We start from the raw sequence: 26,964 nt of genomic DNA on the forward strand, positions 1-26,964 counted from the left end.
CCATGGGTGTATGTGGACACATGAATGGATTTTTTGGGGCATTTGTCTCTGTGTGGCTCGGTGATAGACTGGTGATGAAGAAAAGACTGAAGTGGGACAGGTGAAATTGCGTTGAACCTGAAACACAATTTAATTTGGTCCATTATCAAAATAATGAGCTGCACTAACTTAATGAGATGCTGCACTGTGGAATGCCAGCACATTTTTGCAGGTGCTTTGACGACGTGTTCTCTGTTCTCTTTTGTGTGATGGGAATGTTTTGCAGAAAAATGACAGGAAACGTTTTCTCTTGGGAAGCATTTGGGAAAAAATGGTGTAAATGCCAGTGTAAGAGGCTGAAATTGAGATCAACTACACACACTGTCAGTGAGTTCTACACACATCATAAATCAAGTGAAAAGTTCAAACAAATATTTTGAGTCTTTATTATTTTTACCATAATAAATGTATCAATGATACAAACTCACACTATTTTTTGTAGTTTTTTTTCCTCCTGTGAGTATTATCTTAGCAAATAAAACCTCAGAATATGAACAACATGGATTTATTTGTTTACATATTTGCCACACCATGTGATGGTAGAAAAAAAAGAAAAATTTTAACTCTCAGTTGACATTACAGGTACATTTCCAAAGTGCCATTTTTGGTGGGGGTGCGGGGTTTTAAGGGGTAAAAAAGTAAGTTTGCACATGAAGTTAATAAAACATAATACAACCGACTTGACACATAATTTCCATTGCCTAAGAACTCCCTTTTGGCCTGCGAAAAGTACCAACATGTATTTAAAAAGAAAATTAAAAAATACTAATGCATACATAGTTTGGTTGCACTAGCTTTTTCTCATATCTACCATTTGAGTGTAAAGTTCTTTCTGAAATGTTTTTAACAAAATGAATTACTAAAAAGATTGCCACTTTAAAACTCAAGAACTGTGTAAGCTCTGTAAACAGAACGTCACCGTGACATCATACCCTGCTGGAGCAATTATTGCATTCAGGTAGAAAAGATCTCATCTGCTCCTTTAATATTTAGTAGGTTAGAAGGGTTGATTTCATTTTGTGGATGTTTTTCTTAAAAGATTTACTTCCTTGTCTCTTTGACCACAAATTCTAAACCTCATATTATGTTACCTTCATAGAAGATAACATGACAGCCATAGTAAAACCTATGCTTCAACTAGATTGAGTGCATCCCATTTTACATTGTTTTTTCTTCTTTTTTATTTCTAACTTTAAATATGAAGCATTGGTGCAAACCACTGTCTGAATCCCATCAGGCTACTATTCCTGTTTGTCTCTCTCCACTTTTGCCGGTGTTGCTCTCAAAAGAACATCCTCTCTGTGTTGAAGACCCTCAGCTTGGTCATGAAGTTGAAATAGACGAAGGCCAGACAGACTAACAGGTTCTTCATCAGATAGAGGAGGGGTGTGACAAAACCGAAGAAGGCAATGAGCCCAACTCGCACGAAGAAGAAGGGTAGGTCCTGCAGAGCCACTCCCAGCGAAGAGAGCAAGGGGCTGTGGGGCATGACCACCACACGGAGGCAAGACACGTAGCTGAAGATGTAGATGGGGAACACCCAGCCTGAGAAAAAGACTGCAGGATGTCCCGCCACTCTCATCATCTCAACAGTGTCCATCCAGAACATGAAGCTGTCCACAAAAACGTCTGCCCGGGCATCGCTGGCACACAGGAACCTGAGAGGGCCCGTGTAGGCGTATGGTGATATGTGGTATGCTGTGGTGCTTGCTGATCGCAAGCTCAGTCCAGAAATGCTGAATGGCCTGCCAGGGTTCCCTGGTATTCCCGGGACTGTCCCGTTGGTCTCTGGTCGAGCTCCTGCTCCGTTCTGGTTCCCGGCTCCCGGCTGCAGGGGTGCGGGCCCTCCTTGCCCCGGTGCAGCTGGCGCCGGTGCAGCTGGCGCCGGTGCAGCTGGCGCCGGCGCAGCTGGCCCAGGCGCAGCTGGCGCAGGCACAGCTGGCGTGATGGGAGTTACTGGTGTTACTTGTTCCACATGCGTCAGGACCGTGGAGGGAATTTCAGTGTCTCTTTCAATCTCATTAGCTACAAGGAGAGAAAAAACAACAAAACAAGCAAACTGGATTGTACAGAGAAAAACAAATGCAATTATTTGCAGTCACGGAAATCCTGCATTTTATCTAAAATAACTCCCAGCTGGACCAGGCACAATTTTTTTTTTTTTTAATTGAGCAGTGCAAGTAAATTTCCTCCCCAGTTCCTGAGAGATACTGATATATTTCAGCGGTGGAAATAAACAAAGAATTGAAAGCTCATACTTGGTGTTGCATTTCCATCGCCCCTATATTTGTGTAAAACCTAAATATAACAAAGGAAAACCTGAAATGGAACCACCTCTAATTTTTTTTAAACTGCCAAACATCCCAAAAACCTTTTTACGCTTTCACTAGGTGGTTTTTCACATGTGTCAATAGTCCAGTTTATCCTAAAAGTGTAACTGAATGCCTTCTGTGCATTTGCATGTGTCTGTCAGTGCTGGATGTGACGTAGTCGATCAATCTAAAGTCATCAAAATGAAGTTACCAGCTATTTTTGGCTTCATTTAAATGATGTAGTTGTGCTACAGCACTACATAATTGATTGCATTACTGCAATACATAAGGGCATTGCCTTTGAAATATCATTTGAATGCTATTTTTGCAACAGCGGTAGTGGTAGTCGCAATAATTTCTCCAAAACTAAAGATGCTTTTGTCCATCTTCTTCAAAGTTAAGATCTCCTTTTTCTAAGTTTTAGAGATAGGTCTCACAGGATGAGATACAGAGAGTTACAGTAATACGTAGGGAGAACGAGTGAAGCTGCAGAGAAAGAAAAACGTTCAATGGAAACAGTTTTCACCTGCAGACTCCAGTTCTATGGAGGGTTATTAAGTTGTGTTCATTACACCCAGTATCTCCATTTGTGCTTTAAAAATGGAGATTTATTGGAGGTGAACCTAGATGCTGAAACTCAAGTTGGGTTATTGGTAAGAGTCTTTGAAGTCTTTGTCCACACCCCGGAATGATAAAACTGAAACGATATAAAAACTTTGTCACTATCTCGCCGCCTTTCTCTCAATTTTATCCAAAAAATAATTGCAAAAAGTCTTCAACACCTCTGTTCTTCTTCTCTTAAGAATGTTAGAAACAGAAAGTACAACTGTAAACGCTGTGGTGATATACTGTAAGCAGTGTTGCAACCACCACTTTCTGAGAATTGAGCTTTGCTGACAAGCTGAGCTTTGCTCAGTTCCTCAGAAGCGCTGATATATTTAAGCTGATGAAACAGAGTCACGGGTTTAGGGGCTCAAAATGGCTCTCTAAATGATATAAAGACATTTTCACCGTTTGTTGCCTCCAAGCTTCTGCAGTGTGAAACCAGGCTGGTATCTCTATAGAAGTTGGCAGAGGAATGTTCAGGAGCTGCAGCACTCAGTGAGTGATTTGTGTAACGTGTTGAGTGCTGCACTCACCCTGGCCGGTCAGTCTGCAGTGGCGTATCCTCTCCACAACGTCAATACAGATGAGCGAGAAGAGGACAAGTGACACTGGGAGCTCTATGAATGTATCATGTGTCATGTTGTTATTTATCTGCACCTGAACAAATGAAAATAATCATAATTTTTTAAAAATACTACGCTGATGCACTTACATTTGACCTGAACTCATCACTTAACCGCAGCAATAATGAGCTGCGTTATATCACTCGCAGCTCTATGGTATTTGCCTGAGTCAGGACTTCACACGAACAGGACACTGAACAAAGCAGACGAACTGGTCATCTTTGCAGAATTTGTGGCTCTTATGGAAAAGACAGCAGATAAGCACAGGGCTAAGAGGTCAACTCGGGCTTTAGAGAGTGCTAGGGCCTGGACTGCAGCCAGCGAGGAAGTGAAAATGTGCATCATGGACAGACGGTTTGACAGCACTGACAGGAAGAGGAACCAAGCTGCTTATCAGTCGCTCCTTATACATGATGTTGGATATTTCTCCCTTGAGAACCAAAAGGATTCACTCAAATCATCACCTTGTTTCCATTTGTAGATGCTTTGCACTGTGAGTGCATTAATTTAAAAAAAAGAGTCAAAGTCTTCTTTGGAGAATAAACATATAAAGACCAAAACATATATAACATTATAACAAATAAAGCAACATTTAGGTGAAAGGTCATGATGGGATTACAGGTAAATTGATGGAATAAACAAAATGAATGAAAAATAATCCACTGCATTATGTACCTCAGAGCTGGCGATGAGAAAGGCAAAGCAGGGCAATGTGGACAAGATCACGTATACGAGGGCCACAGGCCTCCTGATATGAGGACAAAAGAGGGGAAACACAACAAAAAGTAAAAGGAGGTCAAAGGCGGTTACAGGACTTGCTAACTCATGGTATTTAGTAGCCAAGTTCTGAGCAAACCAGCCACAGGCCTGTTTGGACTCACAGCAGCTGGCCAGCTCTTAGTTAAAGTATCACTGGGAGCCCAGCTGATGACCACACACGGCTAGGAGCTCCTTTACTGGGTCTACAGAAACTCACCACTTCTTCCTCCCGATGAGAAGCTTCTTCTTCATGAAGACCATATACTTCAGGGGTACCCAGACCAGCAGGGCGGTGGTGGTGACGTAGGCGATGGAAGAGGCCACGATCAGCCAGTAGGCCGTTCTGCCATCGCCGGGGGGCTGCGCCGAGGTTTTGACCTTTGCTACGATCACAGCAAACCTCTGCATGACGATGAAGAGTGGCACGCACAGGCCTGCAAACTGCAGCACCTCGCAGAGGGCGAACTTCAGCGTGCTCCCAGAGCCCATCCTGTGGCAAGTCACAAAAAGAGAAAGAAGGGAGGGAGACGGGGGCTGTTGTCGCAGTGAAGCGACCCCTGTCCCTCTGAGGGCTGGTCAGGCCTCGGACTGCCGCATTGTCTGCCTCCACTAGCATTTTCCACACACCACAGCCCTGGCTCTCTGATCACCCAACTGCTTACACTGCACTAGGCATTGTGTACCTTGGTGTGGCGGTGATGTGACTGGTCCGTTACTTTATTTTTATACAGAATACAAACAAAGTTCATCTACCTTTGCATCCTCAAGGATGTGCCTGAGATACTATCTTCACAGCTTCTGGAAGTAAAAACAACCCATATCTCAGTCTGAGATTCAGAGGCCAAAATCCCATCTCATCACCACAAACATACAGCACTTTCAATTCTGAATATCTCCTCTACTTGCTGTGTTAAACAGAGGTGAAATTACCTCCTGCAATAAAATCAACATGCAAGGGCCTGAAAGAGCTCTGAATACCACACAACTGAAAACAAGGCGCATGGCCAATTTGTTTGCTGCCATCTAGTGGCGAAATATGCTCACTGCGAAAGATGGATAGTGGCTCATCATCAGTGTTCAAGTCTGTTCGATGAGCCACTTAATTAAATCCGATATGATGGAGCAGGCAAACATCCAAAACATGCAAAGCCCTCCACAACATGGGTTAAGGAACACAAGTACTGTATGTGCAGTGCTTTTTCTATCACACACTGATGAACCCATCAAAGGCAGCACACATGTCTGATGAAGCATATTTATGGAGAAAGGTTGAACATTTCCTTACTACCTTTAAGAGGCCACTACATATAGCATTCGGTAATGAAATTACCCTCTTGGCATATGTTAAAGCTCTAATCAAAATGCAATCAAGTAGTCATTTCTAATGAACCATGGTAAATACCCTTTTTTCCAAATGTACTGTAAACTGCACTGATTATAGTTCCTTAATTTTGTAATCTGATAACATTATTGGTGTTGGTGGAGTGAGCATAGACATGTAAAGAATTAATTCCAAGTTGAAAAGATCACTCTGCAAGAAAAAGTTAGGATGCAAAATGTTTTACTTCAGCTTATATTTGTACTGTACCTGAGCCTCTTTCTAAAATACTTTTTGCTGAGGATGCTTTATTAACCAGAAAGATCCAATACTGAGTATTGCTACAACTCTGTAGAATTTTTTGGCTGCACTGAGGTGTAATTGCAAATCCATTGTATAGACGGTACTGTCAGATTTATTAATGTGCAGTGTGTTAGTGTTCTTCTGATATAAGTCTGTTATGTCTTCTCTGTTTGTGATGATGCTAAAATATATTTGCATGTGAAAAGGACAAACTCGCTAGTCATCACAAACTTAGCCTTAGTCAAACTGCATCTCCAAGACTAGTGGCATAGCACAATATCTAATTACTGATTCTACCATAGCTCCAACTTTTTATACTAACATTAGTATTGTTGAGAACCAAGAGGTAAGAAAAAATGCAGAGATTTGGTTGTTGTATTTTTTGTATCACATTTATAAATGTATATAAATTTATATAAAGCAGCAAGTGGTTGCATGATTTGGGGTGTGGTCTTATGATTGGCAGCCAGTTTGGCCAATGGCTTACTGTCAACACTTCCTCATCATCTGAGCATAGTTTATGAGCTTATGAGCTGTGAATAGAGATCTTACAGAGCATAATCATTCTTATTTTAAAGATATATTTTGTTATGCTGGTAATCATACTAACAGACCTCTGCATGATGCATGATGCTGTTGGTTGGTTAACCCTGAAGGGTTCAAGGAAGAAGCTAAGCAGCTGGCAGCTTGTGCCAACCGACTGTCGACTTAATTGTGTGATGAAGGTCATTTCTGATTTGGACACCAAAACAACAATTGAAACAGGATATTCTCCTGCATGTTTGCTGAAAGCTCCACAATTCCTCTGGGAAAAATTGAAAAGTATTCAACCCATAGACTGTATAAAGGAAGCAAGTATCAAGTCACATGAACCATTGATTTCTGAAGAGCGGTTTTGAGGCCTCTTTTTCTTTGTACTGCACGCAGCCACGTTGCCTGGGAAACCAACAGGAACACACCCACCATATGTCACTTAAAGTGAGCAGTGGCTACCAGCTCCTTTAGTCGCTCACCGTTGAAATAGCTGCAGACGTTTACAGCTGAATATCCCATTTCACATGTTGATTGGATGGCGAAGTCATAGGTTACTACTGTGTTTAGGCAACACTGTAGGAACAAATGGCTGGTTGCTTCGCTAAGCACAATAGTATGATGATTTGGATGAGAAAGTGATTGTTTCTACACTGAAAAAAGTGCATGTAAATATAACATTTAAATCTGTGATATTAACAATTAAAAATGAAGTTTGTTGCTTTACATGAATACATCTAGTTTTGAACTTAATCTGCATTTGTTCAAAAAACAAGACATTGTGCATTTTTTCCTTAACAAGCAGTATTTATGTAATCCCAGGCAATCTTTTAATTTACACACAAACAGCAAGCAATGATCTTGTTGTATTTACCTTTCCTTTAACAATTTTAATCTATTGGGCAGATTGACCAACGTTTAGATGAAACATGGTTTATTTGTTTAAGTAGAACACCACAGTAAAAAATATCTTGCTTGATCTACTTTTAAAAAATTAAGGCAACTTTTTCGCATGAGATTTTTATGTAGATCAATAGTCTTTGTATAAACTACTTAATTTTAAGATGAGAGTATAATGACAACTTAAAACAATGAAAAGAGGTAATAGAATGCAAAAAGAGAGGAAGACCATTCCAATCTGATGGAGCTTTAAAATGAAATGATCTTTTACCAACCTCTTTTGAAATTCTAGGAACAAAGAAAAAAGGAAAATTCATATGTCTGAGTGAGTATGGAGAGTTATAAGGAATCATGAGTTCTTTTAAATATGGAGGACAGTGAAAATAAACACATTTAAAAAGGAATTGAAGCCAGTGAAATTGCCGTCTAGATTTGGGTTGCAACCAGTTCAATGAATCAAACATAAAACCGTGATGTGTTCTGAAAGGACAACGTAACACAAAGCTACATAATGAATTAAATAATACAGTCAGAGGTTTAAGATGGGTGTCTGGAGTGTTTTGGTAAACAATATCTGCATAATCAACAAGTGATACTATGAGTTGTGAAACAGTTGAGCGTATCTTGAGAGTAGCTTTAATTCCCACATTTCCATTCCCTATTATTATAGAAGTCAAATTGATTGAAAAGGGTTTAATAACCTTTTCCAGGTTGATGTGCAGCAGTTGCTCACTAAGACCAATGCTTATGTAGATTAAGTGTGTAAATGCTCAAATTCAGAAATTGCCAAAATATCTGCTTTTACAGAGGTCTGCACACCTGCTGACAAATTCATTAAAGACTGATGTTTGGCAGTAACTTACCATCAAAAAAATATATGGATATACTTAGTATTGCCCACATGAGTTGTGCTTTGTCTGAGACTGTATTTGTCTAGTATTAAGATCCAATGTGTTCATATGATCTTTAGGTCACACATACAGGACTGTCTCAGAAAATTAGAATATTGTGATACAGTCCTTTATTTTCTGTAATGCAATTAAAAAAAAATGTCATATATTCTGGATTCATTACAAATCAACTGAAATATTGCAAGCCTTTTATTATTTCAAGATTGCTGATTATGGCTTACAGTTTAAGATTAAGATTCCCAGAATATTCTAATTTTTTGAGATAGGATATTTGAGTTTTCTTAAGCTGTAAGCCATGATCAGCAATATTAAAATAATAAAAGGCTTGCAATATTTCAGTTGGTTTGTAATGAATCCAGAATGTATGACATTTTTGCATTACAGAAAATAAAGGACTTTATCACAATATTCAAATTTTCTGAGACAGTCCTGTACAAACACAAACAGGGCTTAGTTTTGAATTTATGTTCATGGCTAGACAGAAATGTCAGCAGAAACCTTGACACACTCTAAAAACTCAAAATCTTATCAAGAATATTTGTCTTATTTCTAGTTAAAATGTCTCATTTTTAGTCCAAAAAAATGACACTTAAAACAAGACTCATCACTGGAAAAAACAACAATTTTCACCTGTTTCAAGTAGATTTTCCCTTAAAATATATATATATTTTTTTTGCTTGTAATGAGAAGATAAATATTGTCCCACTGGCAGATTTGTCTACTTATTTCAAGTGAAAATGTACTTGAAACAGGTGAAAATGGTCAAATAACAAGTTATTTTGCCTCCTAGTCCCCGGTCCGCCGACAGGCCACGCACTTGTCCCACTAGTCCCGCGGCAGAGGGGGGATTCCGTACCTCGGGTCCCCACATGGATGCATGTGTGAGCCCTCCGCTCCCCTTCCTCCCCGCGCAGCTGTCAGCTGCCGTCCCGACCCCCCCACCCTGCCCGCGGTGCCATGGCGTCCAGCGAGGAGGACGGCACGGTTGAGGAGAAGGAAAACAACAACAAGAAGAGGACGAAAAGCGCCGTCATTACCGCATGGCTCACTCTCTACAACATCACCATGACCGCCGGGTACGTGCGTTTTATTCCGCCCCTCTGTCGTCTATTTATAAGAACGATAATTCAAAAACAGAAACACTGGAAGCGCAGCGTTGCTGTTTATAGGACTGTGTGCGCGCACGTCCCGAGCCGAAAGAAGCGCCTGTTCAGCGCGCTGCTTTCTGCGGCTCGTCGGTCCTGGAGTTTGGATAAACTTGGGTATAGGCAGTTTGACAGCAGAGTTTATATTTTATTGAATTGAAAAAAGAAAAAAGTTGCAAAGTGGGTTTGTGTGAGTGTTAGGAAATGAATGAATGGCGGTCGGTGCGCCCGGGGACGGGCGGGCGCCTGGGCCGTGTCCAAATAGGGCTGACTGCGTGGTGTGCGCGTCACGGCCCGCGGTGCGTCCGACAGTTGCAGGGATAAGTATAGCAGGACGGCGCTGCTGACACTGGAGCTCACGTCTGGGACTGCGAACTGCTCAATGGGCAGCTTTTTAGACAACACAACATTCATAGACGTTGTTGGTGATATGATGAACAGACAGATCTCTGGACCAAGCTGGGAGCCTTCCACCTGCAACATGTTCTGTCAAGGTTTCTGCTGACACGGTTTCTGTCTAGCCATGGACATAAGTTCAAAACTACACTGACACAAATATTGTGCTTGATCTACTTAAAAAAAATAAGTCAACTTTTTGCATGAGATTATTATGTAGATCAAGAAAGACTAGTTTTTGTATAAACTACTTAATTTTTTGTATGTAAATAATACATTTTGCAAGTTCAGTCAACTTAATTGTGTTAAGTTTACTTTATATATCAAAATTAAGTTGACTTTAAAAAGAAAAAAAAGAAGAAAAAAGGAGAAAAAAAAGGAAAAAAAATTAAGTTGACTTTACTTGCAAATTAATTTTGTACATACTAAAAATTAAGTAGTTTGTACAAAGACTAGTCTTTCTTGATCTACATAAAAATTTCATGCGAAAAAGTTGCCTTAACTTTTTTAAAGTAGATCAAGCAAGATATTTTTTACTGTGGTGTTCTACTTAAACAAATAAAGCATGTTTCATCTAAACGTTGGTCAATCTGCCCAATAGATTAAAATGTTAAAGGAAAAGTAAATACAACAAGATCATTACTTGTTGTTTGTGTGTAAATAAAAAGATTGCCTGGGATTACATAAATACTGCTTGTCAAGGAAAAAACACAATGTCTTGTTTTTTGAACAAATGCAGATTAAGTTCAAAACTAGATGTATTAATGTAAAGCAACAAACTTCATTTTTAATTGGTAATATCACAGATTTAAATATGTTATATTTACATGCGCTTAGATTTATTTTTTTCAGTGCACTTAATCTACATAAGCATTGGTCTTAGTGAGAAACTACTGCACATCAACTTGGAAAAGGTTATTAAACCCTTTTCAATCAATTTGACTTCTATAATAATAGATTGTTCACTAGTAGGAAGCATTCAAGACAGTTTTCAATATCTCAGTAGTAGATATCCATCCCACGAAATTAACCCTATGTCTAGGCCATGCAGTGGTTAGAGAAATGCCAAAAAGAAAACAACAACAAGCGCTACATTTCAAACCCTATAGGCCCCATGGGCATATTGAATGTTAAAGTCTCTGAGCAGAAGTAAAAGAAGACTAAGTAAGTAAGTTGTTTGTTAGGATTGGATGCCAAGAGTGAATAAAATACATTTAAAAAAACATGAGAGCAATTAGGTTTGTAAATCTTTTTTAACTTAGTATGTGAACATACTAAATTAAAAAACATATAAAGTCTGACACCTTGAGCTCTGCAGCTGTCAAGTATATACATTTTCATGTGGCTGTAAAAGTTATATTTTAAGAACCACAAGTATCAATTTCCGTTACAGAACTTGTTAAAACTATTTTTGAGCTGTCATTGTAGTACTTTTGCTTTGGTAAAGTTTTTGAATATTTTTTTGAACATTAAACAAAGTAAAATTAAAGATGAAGCTATCATAGGAGACTGTTCTCTTTTAGCCATAGGCCATCCCAAATTACATTATGTTGTTTGAAGTTCAAGTTGGTAGTCACTTAAGACACCAATGAATGCTCTGAAGAGAAAGAAAGTGAAGGTATTTTATCTGAGGAACAACCCCCAGTCTTCCTTTTGATGCCAAAATGTGCAGTTCATCTAATGACCACCAGGGGATGTCCTCAAAAGTGAGTCAGTCCTTTGAGCCTCACTATTTTCTGATTTCTCTGAATAAGAAACATTGTTATGCTATTACAATGGAAAGTACATTTTTATGTACCTCATCAGTTAAAAGTGTTCATCTTCAAATTTATGAATAATTAGCAGCATGTTTTCTTTCTTTTTCTTCTTTTTTTGGACTGACAGTTTCATCAGGAGTGTATGGTGATGCTGTTATTACTTTGGCTATTTAAAGTGATAAGAGCATAATTGTTTGATCTCAGTCATTTGAGTTCACACCCATGACAACTCTGAGGGGGGTAATTTTTTTTGTACCACAGCAGAGAGTTTATATCAAGCAATTAATTTATTTCCAATATGATTGATTGGCAGTCAGCTCAGCCAATGGCTAACTATTATTACATGACCGAATACTTCATTGTTATACACAGTCTATGGAAAGCCCCTGAGAGTGTGTATATTGTCTTGTCTTTCCCTTCCTCCCTGCTGGTCCATACTGTTTCTTTCTCAGTCTGTGGTCATTTTCCTGGTTCTGTGGGGGATTTTTTCAGTAACAATTTATTTTTTTATAGTTTTTGACTGCTTAATGTTTTCATCTGTGAACATAGAATTCATATGAAAAGCTTTAGTTTTGTCCCATTTGTCCAAAAGACGTTGTCTCAGAAGCTGTGTGGCTTGTCATTGTTTATTTGGACAATTTTCAGTTACAGTATGATTTGGTTTTAATATTGTAATCCTCCTCAGTTATCTTGCATGAACTCTAACGGTAACAGATGACGTGATCAGACACTAACGTACCTTGACCTTGGACTTCACCTTGAATCTCTTTGAAAGTTGTTCTCGGCTCTACTTACCAATCGTATTATCAATCTCCTGAATGAAATTCGCAATTGTTGTCACAGAAACATCGAGGTGCTCGGAGAGGTTCTTCTAACTTTTACGTTTAACATGCTGGTCTACTATTTACAACTCTTTCCTTTGTGTTCTTTGGTTCAACGTGGTGCACACCACCATATGAGAGCGATACAGCTGTAATAATTGCTGATGTTTATTTACAGCAGGTCTGTAAACATGTTAATGTAATAAAAAGGAGAGGGGGGATAAATAGGCATTCCAGAGACACAATGTGAAGGACTGTGGGGACCAACATAGTAAATCAGCAATAAAAGATTCAGAGAAATATCTGTACGAGGCAAACAAGAATGAAACCCAGTATTGAATGTGCATGATCTCCAGGCTCTTTCTGGAGTGAATGTATGTCAGAAAAGTATGACTTTTTAGTTGGAGTTATTTATTTCTGGTCTCAGGAGCGTCAGTCAACACAGTTGGTTACTGATCCATAAGAAAGAAAAAAAGCGAGTCAAAACTAGTTTGCAGAGAACTCGAAGAAAGAATTCAGTATCCAGAAGAAAAAAAAATACTATGTGTGTATTTTACTTATTGCAGATTGACTGCAGGGATATTAAATAATAAGCTGTTTTCCAACCAATCAGATTTTTTTTCTTCTTTTTTATGAAATTCCAGTTTTCATCCTCTGAACTAAAGAGGAGAGTTTTCCTGCTTTTTACATGTGTCCAGTTCCAAAGTCGATATCCACAATGGTATGAGGGTGTGAGCACATAATGTGCACCATTAATGCTGAATTATATTTAAAATGTCTGGAGTAATATGTGCAACTCATTAGATAATGTTTTGAAGGATTCAGTTATGTCCTCTTTTTCTTAAATTGACGATGCAGTTTCCTGTTGTCTTAAAGAAATGTCTCTGACATGCATTGCTGAAAATAACAGAAATACAGTCCAAACGCTCCCTTTTAAACCACGTGTTCAAACCTCTGTTCTTACCAGCTGGTTTTATTGGGTGATTTGAGTTACTTCACTTGTTGAAATTGTTGTCACTGCTTTGTGCAAATGCAAACGATGGGTAAATGCGTAACACTCTGATCTGAGTCTGGGATGTCACAATACTCTGCAAATCTGCAGACCACTCACTGGACGACACATTTTCAGACATGGGTGGCCCCTAAAAAAGCGAGATGGTTGAGTTTTTGATTTGGTAGTCCCTTCAAACATTCAAGTATATGCCTTCAAGCATGTCTTTTAGTTCAGCAAGTAATAATAATAATAATAATAATAATAATAATAATGATAATAATGTGACAAAATGTGTCCTTTTCATACTTGTAGCTAGACAGATAAGGAAAACAAAAAGACTTTCAAACTCTCAAACCAAGATGCTGGAAGGCTTGAAGTTCATGAAAACAATCCAACAAGCTAATCTTGCTGAAAATATACCTGACAATTCCACAACTACGATGATCAAATGGCAGAGAATAGTGAACACCAAGAAGTTTACATACAGGGAGGGGTGATAGCATGAGTTATATATACACTGGGAGGAGTGAGTGAACGCAGGTCAGTCAGTCAGCAACAAATAAGAGGTGGAGACAGGCAGAACTGGCTCTGCTTCTTTTCTTTTTGATGATGGATGAGCCCGCTCAAGGTGATGATGAGCATCAAGGGAGGAATCCCTCAAATGAAGGGGGGAAGAATAAACACTTGCCGGCACCTAAAAACAGCCAAGATCTGCTGGAGCGACCAGACTTTTTTTTGCTGTTAGTTATTAGCAGATTTCCCAAGAGAAATGACACGCAGTCATTTGCTGTCAGCATCTGAGTGATGAGTCCCGCTGATATATACATCATTTAAATGGGGTGCAAACTCCAATAGTGCAGACGCACTGAGAGGAAAAGTAAGTGAGATTTATGTTGAATGGAACAAAAATGACAGACGTTAAAGAAAATGGATTCCAAAGTCAAAGTGAAATGCAGAAAATTACAAAAGATTGAGACTTTTATTTGATTTAAAATGTAACATCATAGGACAACCACATTTTAAAATAGTTAAAATACTTTTAGGATTGTTATATTCTATATTTACTCCCATCATTTACATGCTTCCAGACTCTACTGATCTGTATATTCCCATGTACAGCAATGTTGGTTCCTCGTGACTAATTCTGTTGGTAATATTGATTAACAGGTTAACAACTCCTGCTACTCGTCTATATACTGGATTCTCTTCACCTGTTGCCTACAATTAGTTGCTGCTGTATCCCAGAACAGAGTGCTGAAGTAAAATCCATGAATTAGATTGTTATGGAGTGATTTGTTTCTGATATTGGATATTGGTTGTATACAGGAGAAGTGAGACTTGTGTATTTGCCGTCAAAATATATTCCAGGAATTCTGAGCTCAGAAGATGTTCAGAAGATAACACTTTGATTTGGATAAGGTACATCTGTCCAGGATAACAGCTAATATCAAACAGTTACTGTACAGACTAGTGTTTGAACTGAGCCTTTGTTAAAAATGTTTTATGATGAAGCACTTGCTGCAAAGCCATATATTCACTACAAAAAACTAATTTCTTAGAAAGTTAAAAAGCCTTGTTTCAAGAAGACTGTTTTCAGACTATTTTGCTACTTTTAAGAGTTCTAGTCAAGAAAATCTTTCTTACTGGTTAAGATATTTTTGCTCATAATAAGACACATTTGACTAGATTTATGAATATTAGGCTTATTTTTAGCAGGGCTGTTTTTGCAGTGTTCAGAAATGACTGTATTTATTATCTTTATTTGTTTATTTTTGCAGGTGGCTGGTTTTGGCCATCGCAATGATGCGCTTCTATTTCAGGAAAGGCACACACAAGGGTCTGTACCGAAGTATAGCAAGGACACTTAAGTTTTTCCAGACCTTTGCGCTTGTTGAGGTAAGACATTGACTGCAGGAAAAAAAAGAAGAAAAACAGACACTTTACAGGCTGTGCTTCCTACTCATTGTGCATTTTGTCTTCTAGGTGGGACATTGTGCCATTGGTATGTGATTTTGTTCAATTGTATTTGTGCAAGCTTAAACATATTCTATTACATCTGCAGAGGTATTGATTTCTTCTTCTCTGGCTCTCCTGCAGGAATCGTGAGGACTTCTGTGATTGTAACAGGGGTTCAAGTGTGTTCACGGATTTTCATGGTTTGGTTTATCGCCGACAGCATCAGACAGGTGAACGCTGCACAAAGCCGGCCACTGTATTCGAGAATCTTTTTAAAACAAAACCAGTTAAATTCAACCTTGTTGAAGTATGTTTTAATATCCCCACACATTTGCGCACTTGGAACATGACCTGTCGGAGCAGCACCTGTCAGCTTTAGGGACTTACAACTATACATATTTTGCTAAAGATCCAGAATGAAGAAAGCGTAATCCTGTTCCTGGTCGTGTGGACAGTGACGGAGATTACCAGATATTCCTACTACACATTCAAGCTGCTCAACCACCTGCCGTACTTCATCAAATGGGCCAGGTGGAGTTGCCGTTAGTCGTCACAGGAGCAAATCGTCATGTCCGTGTTTGAGCATGGTGGCTTGATATGGCGATGATTCTGATTCTGGCATGATTTGAACCCATGGGTGTGGTGTAGCGGTGTGTGTAATAAATGTCCTCCGGACCGCGTAGCGGGGCGACGCATGTGTTTTTAATGATCAGCACTTGTGTTACACGATATATATGAGTGAATAAACTAACTGCTGACGGTGTGACGACTCCGATAACACAAGAGATAAACTGCACATGTCAGGTTTTAGTTTATGCTTGATCCCCAAACGTTAAAATATTAAGTGGCTGCTGTTCAAACAGCAGTGCTTGATTTATGCCATTCAGCTGAAGCACCATTGTTTTTAACATATTTGAGAGGCTGGATAATGTAGGTGGAGGGTTCAGTAGTAATTTGATTGTTTTTGCACTTTAACCTCAGATATTTACTTTGAAAACCTGAATTTAATTCCTGCCTGTTCAACAGATGTCTTTGGATCACATGTAAAGGCATGACTTTCTGTATATTTTCTTGTGTAGCATTACACGTAACATTAACGAGAACGATCAGTTATCGCGAATGATATATCAGAACCGGGTCTTTTTTTCTGGGATTTTTTTGTGGCTCTAGTGGCCTTTACTCAAGGTGTAGACAGTGATTGGGTAGAGAGAGAGAAAATGGGGATTAGGGATGGGCGGTATGGACTAAAAAATGTATCACGATAATTTCTGGCATTTATCCCGATAACGATAAAAATGACAATAAAAAAAATACCAATTCAACTCCACCTTTGTAACTATAAATCTATCACCACATTCAGTCTTTCTTCCTTCCTTCCTTCACGTACGTTGTGCGTGGATTTAACGCAGAACCATTAATCAGCTTTACACAAAAACGTCATCAACGGGAATTTATCGTTTTTACCGCGAGATGACAAATTCTCACGGTGGGGAATTTTTTTGACGGTATATCGTGAAGGGTAAAATATCGCTCATTCCTAATGGGGATCACATCGAACCTGTCACCGCTGCAGGAGGACTGTAGCCTCAGTACATGGGCCGCTTTACTTTAACCACTGTGCCACCCAGCAGCCCTGGATCTGTGCATCTGTATCCCGAGAGCACTTGTGACGTGGCCCTCTCCTCTCGCCTGAAAGAGGAGTCATTTGGAGGATCGTCAGCTGTACACACTGGTAGTGACTCGTCTAGGATCTCTGGGATCGTGTACGATGTCTCATTTACAGTTATTAACTGCTCTCTTACCGAAGCTTACATGTCAAGTATAAATGTACTTTTTTCCGTCCACTACTTGGGTGGATCCTCTGGGGTCCCGACCAGATCTGTGCCGGCCTCTCTTTTGTCTCTGGCTCCTCGGTCGCTCCCCCTCCCTGCCCCCCAGCCTTCACGTCGTTCTCTAAGCACGGCGGAGACGCCAGGCCCCGGAGAGGGGCTCATGTTCAGCTGCTCCTGTTTTTAAGACCATCTGTTTTGGTCATGGAATGTTCGCCCAACATTTCTCTCACATCCGCCGAGACGCTCCCCCGAGCCTTTGCTGTGGGCTCGACTGAAGGAAGGATCACTGCGCTCCTGAGTCATGGCCTGCTTGCTGTGCTGTGCTGTAGGGCTCGGATGTAAAGATTTAAAAAAAGTTGTCAGGCTGTCTTACAAATGCACAAAGTAGTGATAGTTTGGGCTAGAAATTTAGACCACAGTAGCTTCTATCATGTTTTAATACAGGTTAAATGCAGTTGTTTACAAAACTGTGAGAGTATATTCAGTATAACAAATATAGAGAGAGGCTGTTTTTGCATCGTTCAGTCACCGTGCTAAATAACTCCAGGACTTCTATTGATAGTGGTGTTAGTATTGCTGATTGTTGTCTGAGCCCTAAATCACCGCTACAATCTGATCCTACGGCTTTACCCACTTCAACTTTGTGCCAAATCAGATTCCTGGCCCTCGGTTCCAAGTTTTAGTCACCACACATCATCATTCCCGCAGTTTCTCCCCGAGTGGGTCGTTTGCTGTTTCTCCTAAATCTTGGCACGTTTTGAAACAGCATAAAAGTGTTGTTAAAAGCCTGCTTTAAAGTTGTTAAAACACTCAAACTTTGCCTCCTTTTTTTCTGTGTTCATGTCACATATCTTACACCTCTGGATGCGATCCCACCACTTTAGTGAACTTTTAAAAGAAAAAACATGCTTTCAGCCTCGAAACTGTGCATTAAAAAAACTATGAAATGATATAAAACAACATGAATATTCGGTTTAAAACAAAAAAAAACTTTGATTAAATTGTATATAGACAAAACCCTTTGTATCACCCTTTAATCTTTATTCTTTCACTTCTTACAGAAATCCAGTCTCGTATTAGACCTGATTATATCAGTGCTGCTTTTACTCACAGTTGGACTGCTTGTGTTGTGCCGATTGATGTGTTAACATCCTCTAAATGCGTATTTGCAGGTATAACCTGGTGAATTTGACACTTGACTTGTCATTTTTCCCCACAGATACAACTTCTTCATTGTCTTGTACCCTCTGGGAGTCATAGGGGAGCTGCTCTCCATTTACGCTGCTCTGCCGGTCGTGCGCAGATCTGGAATGCTCTCCATGAGGCTTCCTAACACGTACAACGTGTCATTTGACTACTACTACTGCCTCATCATCGTCATGCTGTCCTACATCCCACGTACGGACACCTATACTTCATACAGTCCCCCACAAAATGCAATCATTTGCAAAATATTTAAAACCTTGTGTTCAATTAAACGAAGAGACTAGCAAAATGTAGCTCCAGTGGTCTGCGGGGGAGGCTCTCTCCTCACACCATGGTTGTTGATAACAGCTACTTTTATTTTTGTCGCTTCAGCAGTTGGTGTTTGTGAATGTTGTCTAATGACGCTGGTTAAAAATAATTAATTCTAATTGTTGGTTTAGGGTTTAACCCTTTTTAAAAATGTTTTTGGATCGCAGTCAAAACAGGAATAGATCCTGTTTGTAGCCGTGTTCATAGATGCTAGTAAGCATTTGGACAAGAATGTTGTCATAGCAACTGCTGGCTGTTGTCTATAATAACCTCTATAAAAAGAGACTGGTGATATTAAGACACTGGTTTTGCAGGTTTTTTTGTGTTGAGTACAGAAAGAGGGAGGTTTGGCATAGGAAGAGATGTCAAGTTGTGGCTCTGCAATGACTCTGTTTAATGTACGGAGGAACAAAAGCAGTTAATGGTTTCTAAAGTAGTACCATCCTCTGAACTGGCTCTGCCCCCAGTCCAACACCAGCAAGTTTCAAGTTCATCAGAGTGGAAGCACCCTCCTTTAAAAAGGAAAGAGTGCAGCAACACATAATTAAGTCATGATTAGACACTAACTGTGACTGGTGGTCAAAACTGCAACTTTAATGTGGAACGGACGTGGACAGCTTTTTGAGCAACGTACGCTGCTTTCCAGATGATTGATTGCTTATTTCAGCAATATAATGCCTAAGATTGCATGAATTAAACCAGGACTGGGTACTGAACCAGCCAGCCATCAGTCTAGACCTAAAACTAAACCTAAAAGGATTGAAAAACAATTTAGAAAAACCGAAGCACTCAAGAAGATAGAATAGAAGATAGAAGGTTTTTTCTTCTTTTGTTCTTCTTCATCTTCTTGAGTGCCTCGGTTTTTCTAAATTGTTTTTCAATCTTTTTGATGCCCATGCCGAAGAGCACCTGAAGTATACACTTTTTCTCTCACACCCAGCAGAACTCCATGCATTTGTAGTTAAACCTAAAAGGATTTGAAGAAAAGTGAAATTAAAGATGCATCTGTTGCTTAATTGAAATGATTGTGTAGCTGAATGTGAATGATCTTTTTGCCTCCTTTTTTCCTTCGAAACTATATTTTCTCTGTTGTTTTTCCACCCCTTCAGTGTTTCCTCAGCTCTTCTTCCACATGCTGCGGCAGAGGAGGAGGGTGCTTCACGGGGAAGTCATAGTGGAGAAGGATGACTAAACGAGCGCCAACTCACGCCTTTGTTTGAGCCAGCCTGCCTCCACGTCACCCTCACCTACATCTCCATCTCACCTTTCGGCTGTTAAAGTTCTTCATTGCACGGGACCCGAAAGCGACGACCAGCTATGATCAGAAATAACAAAACTGTGGGACTTCATCAGAGATTCGACCGATTCTGAAAGCAGGAGGGGGTTCCTGTCTGAGTAGAAATATTGCAAGAAGTTTACAGCCCAGATGTTGCTTGAGTTTGAGGCAGAAACCTGGCGTCATGTCGTTATCCACCCACCAGCTTTACACCACCTTGTTGCGCTGAAGACAAAACGAGCACTGAGCCACACATCTGCACCCTGGTGGAGAAATGTGAAAAGAAACATTGGAGAAAGATTGTAAGTTGTGTGCTCTGAGTCGTCCCCCAACATTAAAAAAATTGGCATATTTATAATCGTTTAAACTTATTCCATGACAGATTTTACACACAAATCTAAACAAAGCAAGATTTGAAAGTTTTATCATACCTCAACAATAAATTTACATTTAGACAATGCGCTGCTGCTTTTGTGTATGTTTGTTTTACCTTGTGTGTAAATGATGCAATGTGAAAGGAGCAGTTAAAAAGAAGCATATTTCTTAACTTATTCACACACTGTCTCGCTCAGAGCAAGAACAGCTCAAACTTAACACTTTGTCCGCTTTGCTCAGCTCCTGCATCCTTTTATTGTTTTTTTGATGTTTACCGTGTCCAGTTCATTCACAGACGAGCCTCTTAAACTAACGAGAGTCTTCACAAACGTGTTTGCAGTAGGGCGCTGTAGCTACAGTAAGACCACATTTGACATTTCTGTGAGCACTTGGAGTCTTCAGTCTGTCTTGTTTGTTTTTTAACTTTGGGAATCTCGTGTCCATAGGATAGAAAGGTAGTTACACTCCCGTGACTAAAGGTGCTTTTACAAGATCATTTTAAACTTCTGTGCAGCTGAAGGAGTGACTGTGATTGGAGTTGACCTAAAGCAGGAAAGCAGGATTGTGAAATGACAGAGGAGATGCATAGCCTGTAGTTATCCAGCAGAATCAACACCTTTTTCTTGTAGTCAGGGTTATAAAGGAGGGGGACAAAATATTAAATTTAATGGGGATTTTTTTCAAGGAGAACAGGACGATAAAAATGTGAAAACCTTTTTGTGCAAAACTAATAAATTCAATTCTACAACACAGGAGAGTTTTGTGATGAACTTCACACTAACTTCGTTTCCTTCATCAAGCCGGGACGCGCCCCCTGGCGTTCAGCGCGAGGAACTACAGCTCCATGCGTTGCTTTTATACTATTCCTCTTCAAGTTGCTTCTTTTTTTTTCGCTGACAAACATGAAATAGAGCAAATGCTGTCCTCTGCTCAACCAGTCACTTGTATCCAAATGCTGCTGCTGTCATGGTTTGGTATTGAAACGTAAAAAACACAACAGCAGCAGGTCTACGTCTTTTCTTAGGCCCAATAAATAGAGGATTTCTGGAACGAGCACAGATTTTTGCTTTCTCCACACCACTCATTAGGTTCTTCATTTTCACTTGGTTACAAAACTGAGATAGGGGGAAAAGTGCTATTTGATAAATGCATTTTCTTCAATATTGTATGTCCAGATTGCTGGTATCAAGTATCAATTCTCAAGACTATTTCCAGAAGTTTATGTGTAAGACTTTTTTTTTTTAATTTAGCTTTTCTTTTGAACAGAATGAGACAACTAGAGGTCCATGAGTTGATTTTTTCCTATTAATAGCATGGACTGGGACTGATACAGTCAAGATTAGATGCATACTTTTACTCCAAGATTATTGCTTAATGTAGTTTATAAAATATATTAGTAAATATGTGAAAAACAGCTGAAAAAAGAAGGGGACATTTTGGCTACCATCTCTCACTTTTAGCCGATGCTACGTCAGAGGTTTGTTTCCATGTCGTCTGCTTTAATCTCAAACGACTAGAAAAAATCCCAGGGTTTTACAGATTTATTGGTGTTTTTTAATTTTTTTAATCTAAACCTGAGGGAAGAAAATGTCACAAATGTATGTCATTAAAAGCGAAAAATGACTCAAAAGACTTAAAACCCGAACCCAAAGTGACTGACCCTTTCCTAAGATTATGTGTAATTTATTCCTACTATTCATACTGGTAGATAAAAATGTTATACAGACATTTGTGAGGTTAGATAAGTGTTTCCTTGAACATAGATTACCAGCAACAGAGTTTTTTGGCGCATCTTTTTCCACTTTTATTCTCAGCAACATAGAAAAGCATTACAGTAAGTCCAGTTGGCTTCAAAACATTTATACTTCCCTACAAAACTTGCATAATGAAATATACATTCAGATATTCAGTTGCTCATGGAGTACAGTTTTATAAAATGTATTTCACATAACCATAAAAATATATCTATATATAAATCAGCTGGTGATTTCGTAATTTAAAAAAAATATCAAACAGATTCTCCTCCTTTGGCTGGCCTGCTGTATTGCACTTGCTGGTAATAATGGACTGCCTTCACTCTGGAGGGGAAAGTGTCAGAGAGACGTTTGCTAGTGCAGCCCGGGTCTCCAAAAATGTCCCTTTGCTGTCTCCGTACGGACGTCCATGTGCTGCGTCAGTGGAGCGGTGCCACATGGGTGAAGTCTAGCTGCTCACTGTGGGCTCGCTTTTAACACGCTGCTATGACACAGCAGGTATTGCTACAGAGAGAAAAGGGGAGAAAAGACTGTTTAAATCCTAGTGCACTGGCTCAAAATGAGGCTGTGAGGCTAAACAAGCACAGAAGCACACGTACAAGCCTCCTTATCCTTCTCACAGATGTAGCTTATGAGATCTTCACAGAAGAAATCGTTCCATAAAGCTTCGTGGATCAGACCCGCGCAGTCTTCTCCTATTTCATGGCTGTGACCCCAGTTGTCAGGCTGGCCGGGCTTCCAGTTTCTGCAGGGAGACAATAGGGGGCGATCACATCACATCCCCGCAACGGTGGCTCATCTCCAGTCGGGAGGCAGGTTCAAAACTACAGCTAGAATTTTCCATTCAAGATTCCTCTACGTGAAAAGTTTGGATGTGACAGCAGATCCCTGAGACATAAGAGATGCTTTCTGAGGACATCTGGGTTTCATTTCTACAAGTATTTCTACAGTTTGAATGGAGACAGCACAATCTGAGGATATTTATGTGGTTTCAGTGATGAAAATCGTTTGTTTTTTTTCTGAAACAAAAGATCAATCACAAGGACACGTCAGCGATGATAATTCAATACTAACGTAAAACCGGGTTCACTCCGGTCCAGCCAGCGCCAAACGTTCTCCTCCTCCCTGTCCGTCAGGCCCATCCAGAAGTAACCCTTTCCAAGCGCCTGCTTCCTCAGCCATTTCTTAGTGAAGGAAGAAGATGAACCGAGTCATGACTTAGACTCACAGCACAGCAGTGATTCACATCACAAGAGCAGATTAAGATTAAAGATGTCGTGTGAGGACTAATGTTAAATATAGATGTGTTTCATTTTTGGGAGTCAAATTATGGAATCAACTTAGTGATGAAGTGAAACTGTAAATCTCTGTTGAATTTTAAAAAAATATTGAAAAGTAAAATAATTAAGGATTACAATGCTAAATGATTGGAGTATAATTTGGTTAAGCAGAACAATTTAAAGGGAAATTTCTCTTTTTGTTTCTTTTCATATTGCAGATATTCTGGGTTTTCTGTTGGAAAGTACAGGGTAGGCAAATATAAGCTTTGGCTTCAGCCTATTCTGAAGTTTATTATTATTTTTTGTGTGAAACTGATGAGTGTAAACTTGTATGAAAGTGTTTTGTCATTTACACACACACACACACAGTTTGAATTGCAAATAATGTCATGTAACCGAAATAAACAATTCATTCATTCATTCATTAACATGTCACCTGTTCCTCCCTGTCATTGATGATCAGTAACGACGCAGACTTCGATTCACAGGTCACTTTTGAATCGTCAAAATTCTTCAGATCTTTGGAGAAAAAGTAGCACTTGTCCCTGTAGTTCAACCACTCTGCAGGGCAGCCTGGAAGGAACACAGGAGATCAGTTAATGCATCAAGTAGCACAGTATTATCAGTGATGGCTAATCAAGAGTTTGGTTTGATTGCATTTCCTAACAGTCCCAATAAATAAAAATCAGGCAAAAGTATTAATGCAGCTTTGGAACTGCCAAATGGATTTAAGTAATTGAAAAAGAAAAAAATCAAAGGTGTTTGGAGGGGATCCCAGGATCTCTTGTCATCCCAGTTTGAAGAATACATTCTGAATAATAGCTGAACATTACAAATAAGAATATCAGGAGACTTCAGGCGGAAATAATCTCAACAGAGTGAAGCCATGCAGCAGAACAACAACCATGTGCTCAGTTATTTTCTTTAGTTTGAATAAGTAATCAAGTGACGTGTTTTTTCCCCCATTTATTTAACCGATTTCTTTTTAATCAACTTTTGGACTTTGATACATTTGATGGGTCAAATTTCTGCAGAAATCTCTCAAAAGCTAAGAAACCAAACATCAATGCTGATGATAATGAATGAGTTTAGATGTACCTGGGGCCCATAGTACAGGAGGCATTGCCTCGTCATGCATCGACACAGGTCCAAAAGGAATTACTGGATTTTGAAGTGGGAATCCTGGCTGCCCTGGTGGTCCGACTGGCCCCGGAGGCCCCACCGGCCCCGGCAGTCCCCTCGGCCCCTCTTCTCCAGCTGGTCCAATCGGGCCGCGGATGCCTGGTGGGCCTTGTGCTCCCTGAGGACCGGGCTGTCCGTCTCTTCCAGGCAGACCAGCAGAACCTGGCTCTCCTTTAGGTCCCGGAGGCCCGGCCCGGCCCCCGGACCCCCTTGAGCCCTTGGAGCCAGGACTGCCAGGTAAGCCGGGGAGACCCCTGGGCCCTGCAGCCCCTTGTGGTCCTGGGTTACCCTGCTCTCCTCTGGGTCCTCGTATCCCTGGACCTCCCTTTTCTCCTCGCTCTCCCTTTTGGCCAAACTGCCCAGGTGGTCCCTGAGATCCTCTGTCCCCTTTGGGCCCTCTGGGACCAGGGGGGCCTGGAACATAAAACACACTGTCAGCTTGGCAAGAAAATTATCTACTATCTTATAAACTATCTTATTGTATCACATTTGAAGAAATGCTTTCTCGGTGAGGCCTGATGACCTAACAACCTGGAACATTACTTATGGATCTCTCACCTTCAGTGTTGGGACTAACGCGTTTTTACAGTAACGCCGTTAGTTTTGCGGTAACTAATACTCTAATGCATTACTTTTTAAATTCAGTAACGCAATTACCGTTACCAGTACTCGAGTTGTAAAAAAAAAATCAGGGGGGATGGTGGATTTTATCATATGGGGACAGATAATTTGTGCTTATTACCAATAATATAAAATATTACAAATAATAGCACTGACCAAAACACCTGCAGAAATACTGCAGGAATTACATAGCAACAGTTAAATGCAGCCTTCTGTAAGCTTTAAATATGCACTGGGCTTACATCAAATACATCAAAACACAACAATAGTTTATAATGATTTCAAGCAAAAAAAAATCTTGTCCCACTGGCAGATTTTTCTACTTATTTCAAGTGAAAATTTACTTGAAACAGGTGAAAATTGCCAAATAAGTTATTTTTCTGGTGATGACTCTAAATGTTGAAATAGCAGTAAAACCACTTTCATTGGTGAAATGACATAAGGGATGGAAAGGGTGGATGGCAGTTTTACAGGGGGGATGATTTAGACCGTTTTTATTTCAGGGGGGAATGCCATCCCCCCTCATCCCCCCTCAACTCGAGTACTGACCGTTACCAAATGGTGCGTTACTCCGTTATTTCTGGCTACAGTGAAGCTTTTTTTCCCCACACACGGAGACCAGAGGAAATGTAGTGTGTGTGCATTCAAAGACATGACGGTCATGGCGAGCCCAGAGAAGGCGAGTTTCACAACGTGGATATATTGTCATTACAGTCATCCCTGGTTTTTCGTAGGGGTTATGGTCCAAAAAGAACCCATGATAAGTGAAATTCTTTTTACAATTATTATAGAAGGCTTCAAATAGCGGAGATCAGCCCCGCCTTGCACGTATTCCACTGCTCTTCTGAGCCGCTGCATCCCGACTCTGTAGCGTCTTTTTCTCCTAAAGCCCGCGGTGCAGGTGTGTTTTTTCGAGGGAAGAAAATAGTTATGGGTCGTTGTTGTCGCTCTTTTTTCTTTTGGGCAAAAAGATTCTTATAAACCGACATGCCACCATTGGTTATATTTGAGACTGTAATGAACGGTTCATCAAAGGGTCCCGTTCTTCAGCTGCTGCTGAAGCTCATTGGCCGTTCTCAGCTTGTTGCTAAGCGACCAACGTTATTGACACAGGAAGTGAAGAAGCGGGGAGACTAAAATGCAGAACACGATGCACAATGCAAATCCATACAGTACCTGCTGAAATGAAGGCTAGAGGGGCATTAATGGGAGCATTTAAAATAATGTTTGTATTTAAAGTAACTAAAAAGTTACTTTTCATGGTAACGCATTACTTTCCGGTCTAAGTAACTGAGTTACTAACTGAATTACTTTTTAATGAAGTAACTAGTAACGGTAACTAGTTACTATTTTTCAGTGACTAACACAACACTTGATTTCAAACATACTTTTGCAAGGCTAAACATAAAACAAATGTGTATTTCTGTTACAGGTGTAAAAATATGGCATAGACAAAGCAAGGAACTGAAAAGTTGCACAAGTTTGTATCAGCTTAAGAAAATGTTTAAAAAAGAAAAGATAAAGGCCTACAAAAAAGAAGAAGGAGAAAGAGAAAAAAATAGATAGAAGAGTGGTATTTTTGTTTGTTTTCTTGTTATAAATATGTGTATAGATAGATTGGTGTTCAGTAAGTCAATGTAATTGTATTAACAGAGAGGGGCAGGTATCATAAGTTTTCTTCTTCCTGCTCCTTTTCTTTCATGGTGATAATGTGTACTTCATGGAATTTTGTACAACATTATTAAGAAGATATACCAT

General features: G+C 39.8%; 3 protein-coding genes across 3 annotated transcripts in view; 1 reads left to right on the forward strand and 2 right to left on the reverse strand.

The window, feature by feature from the left end:
• Positions 1-530: 530 nt before the first annotated feature.
• LOC133423671 (transmembrane protein 236-like) lies at positions 531-4,833 on the reverse strand. The gene is made up of 4 exons (XM_061713944.1): positions 4,557-4,833; positions 4,256-4,328; positions 3,491-3,614; positions 531-2,064 (listed from the first exon to the last, which is right to left on the reverse strand). The coding sequence occupies exons 1-4, from the start codon at positions 4,826-4,828 to the stop codon at positions 1,322-1,324; spliced, it is 1,212 nt and encodes a 403-aa protein (XP_061569928.1). The 5' UTR covers positions 4,829-4,833; the 3' UTR covers positions 531-1,321.
• A 4,388-nt stretch (positions 4,834-9,221) lies between these two features.
• On the forward strand, positions 9,222-21,119 carry hacd1 (3-hydroxyacyl-CoA dehydratase 1). The gene is made up of 7 exons (XM_061713952.1): positions 9,222-9,378; positions 15,194-15,311; positions 15,399-15,417; positions 15,513-15,601; positions 15,781-15,902; positions 18,423-18,601; positions 19,828-21,119. The coding sequence occupies exons 1-7, from the start codon at positions 9,260-9,262 to the stop codon at positions 19,908-19,910; spliced, it is 729 nt and encodes a 242-aa protein (XP_061569936.1). The 5' UTR covers positions 9,222-9,259; the 3' UTR covers positions 19,911-21,119.
• A 1,014-nt stretch (positions 21,120-22,133) lies between these two features.
• The window catches only part of LOC133423675 (collectin-12-like), a 51,923-nt gene continuing 47,092 nt past the window's right edge, over positions 22,134-26,964 (reverse strand). Inside the window, exons 6-10 of the mRNA XM_061713950.1 lie at positions 24,502-24,999; positions 23,840-23,976; positions 23,198-23,307; positions 22,723-22,868; positions 22,134-22,627 (exon numbers count right to left, since the gene is read on the reverse strand). Of these exons, the coding sequence (XP_061569934.1) occupies positions 22,608-22,627; positions 22,723-22,868; positions 23,198-23,307; positions 23,840-23,976; positions 24,502-24,999 (911 nt within the window). The 3' untranslated portion in view covers positions 22,134-22,607. The remainder of the gene's footprint in view (positions 22,628-22,722; positions 22,869-23,197; positions 23,308-23,839; positions 23,977-24,501; positions 25,000-26,964) is intronic.

The sequence above is a fragment of the Cololabis saira genome, chromosome 22 (assembly GCF_033807715.1).
Source record: "Cololabis saira isolate AMF1-May2022 chromosome 22, fColSai1.1, whole genome shotgun sequence".
NCBI lineage: Eukaryota > Metazoa > Chordata > Actinopteri > Beloniformes > Belonidae > Cololabis > Cololabis saira.

Bases quoted from the DNA above. Each gene is read 5' to 3' on its own strand.
- LOC133423671 (XM_061713944.1), bottom strand. From the start codon at position 4,828: ATGGGCTCTGGGAGCACGCTGAAGTTCGCCCTCTGCGAGGTGCTGCAG. The intron at 4,329-4,556 runs GTGAGTTTCTGT...TCCTCATATCAG, and splicing joins CTCATCGGGAGGAAGAAGTG to GAGGCCTGTGGCCCTCGTAT. The intron at 3,615-4,255 runs GTACATAATGCA...TCATTTGTTCAG, and splicing joins TTCTCATCGCCAGCTCTGAG to GTGCAGATAAATAACAACAT.
- hacd1 (XM_061713952.1), top strand. From the start codon at position 9,260: ATGGCGTCCAGCGAGGAGGACGGCACGGTTGAGGAGAAGGAAAACAAC. The intron at 15,602-15,780 runs GTGAACGCTGCA...ATTTTGCTAAAG, and splicing joins TCGCCGACAGCATCAGACAG to ATCCAGAATGAAGAAAGCGT. The intron at 15,903-18,422 runs GTGGAGTTGCCG...TTTTCCCCACAG, and splicing joins TACTTCATCAAATGGGCCAG to ATACAACTTCTTCATTGTCT.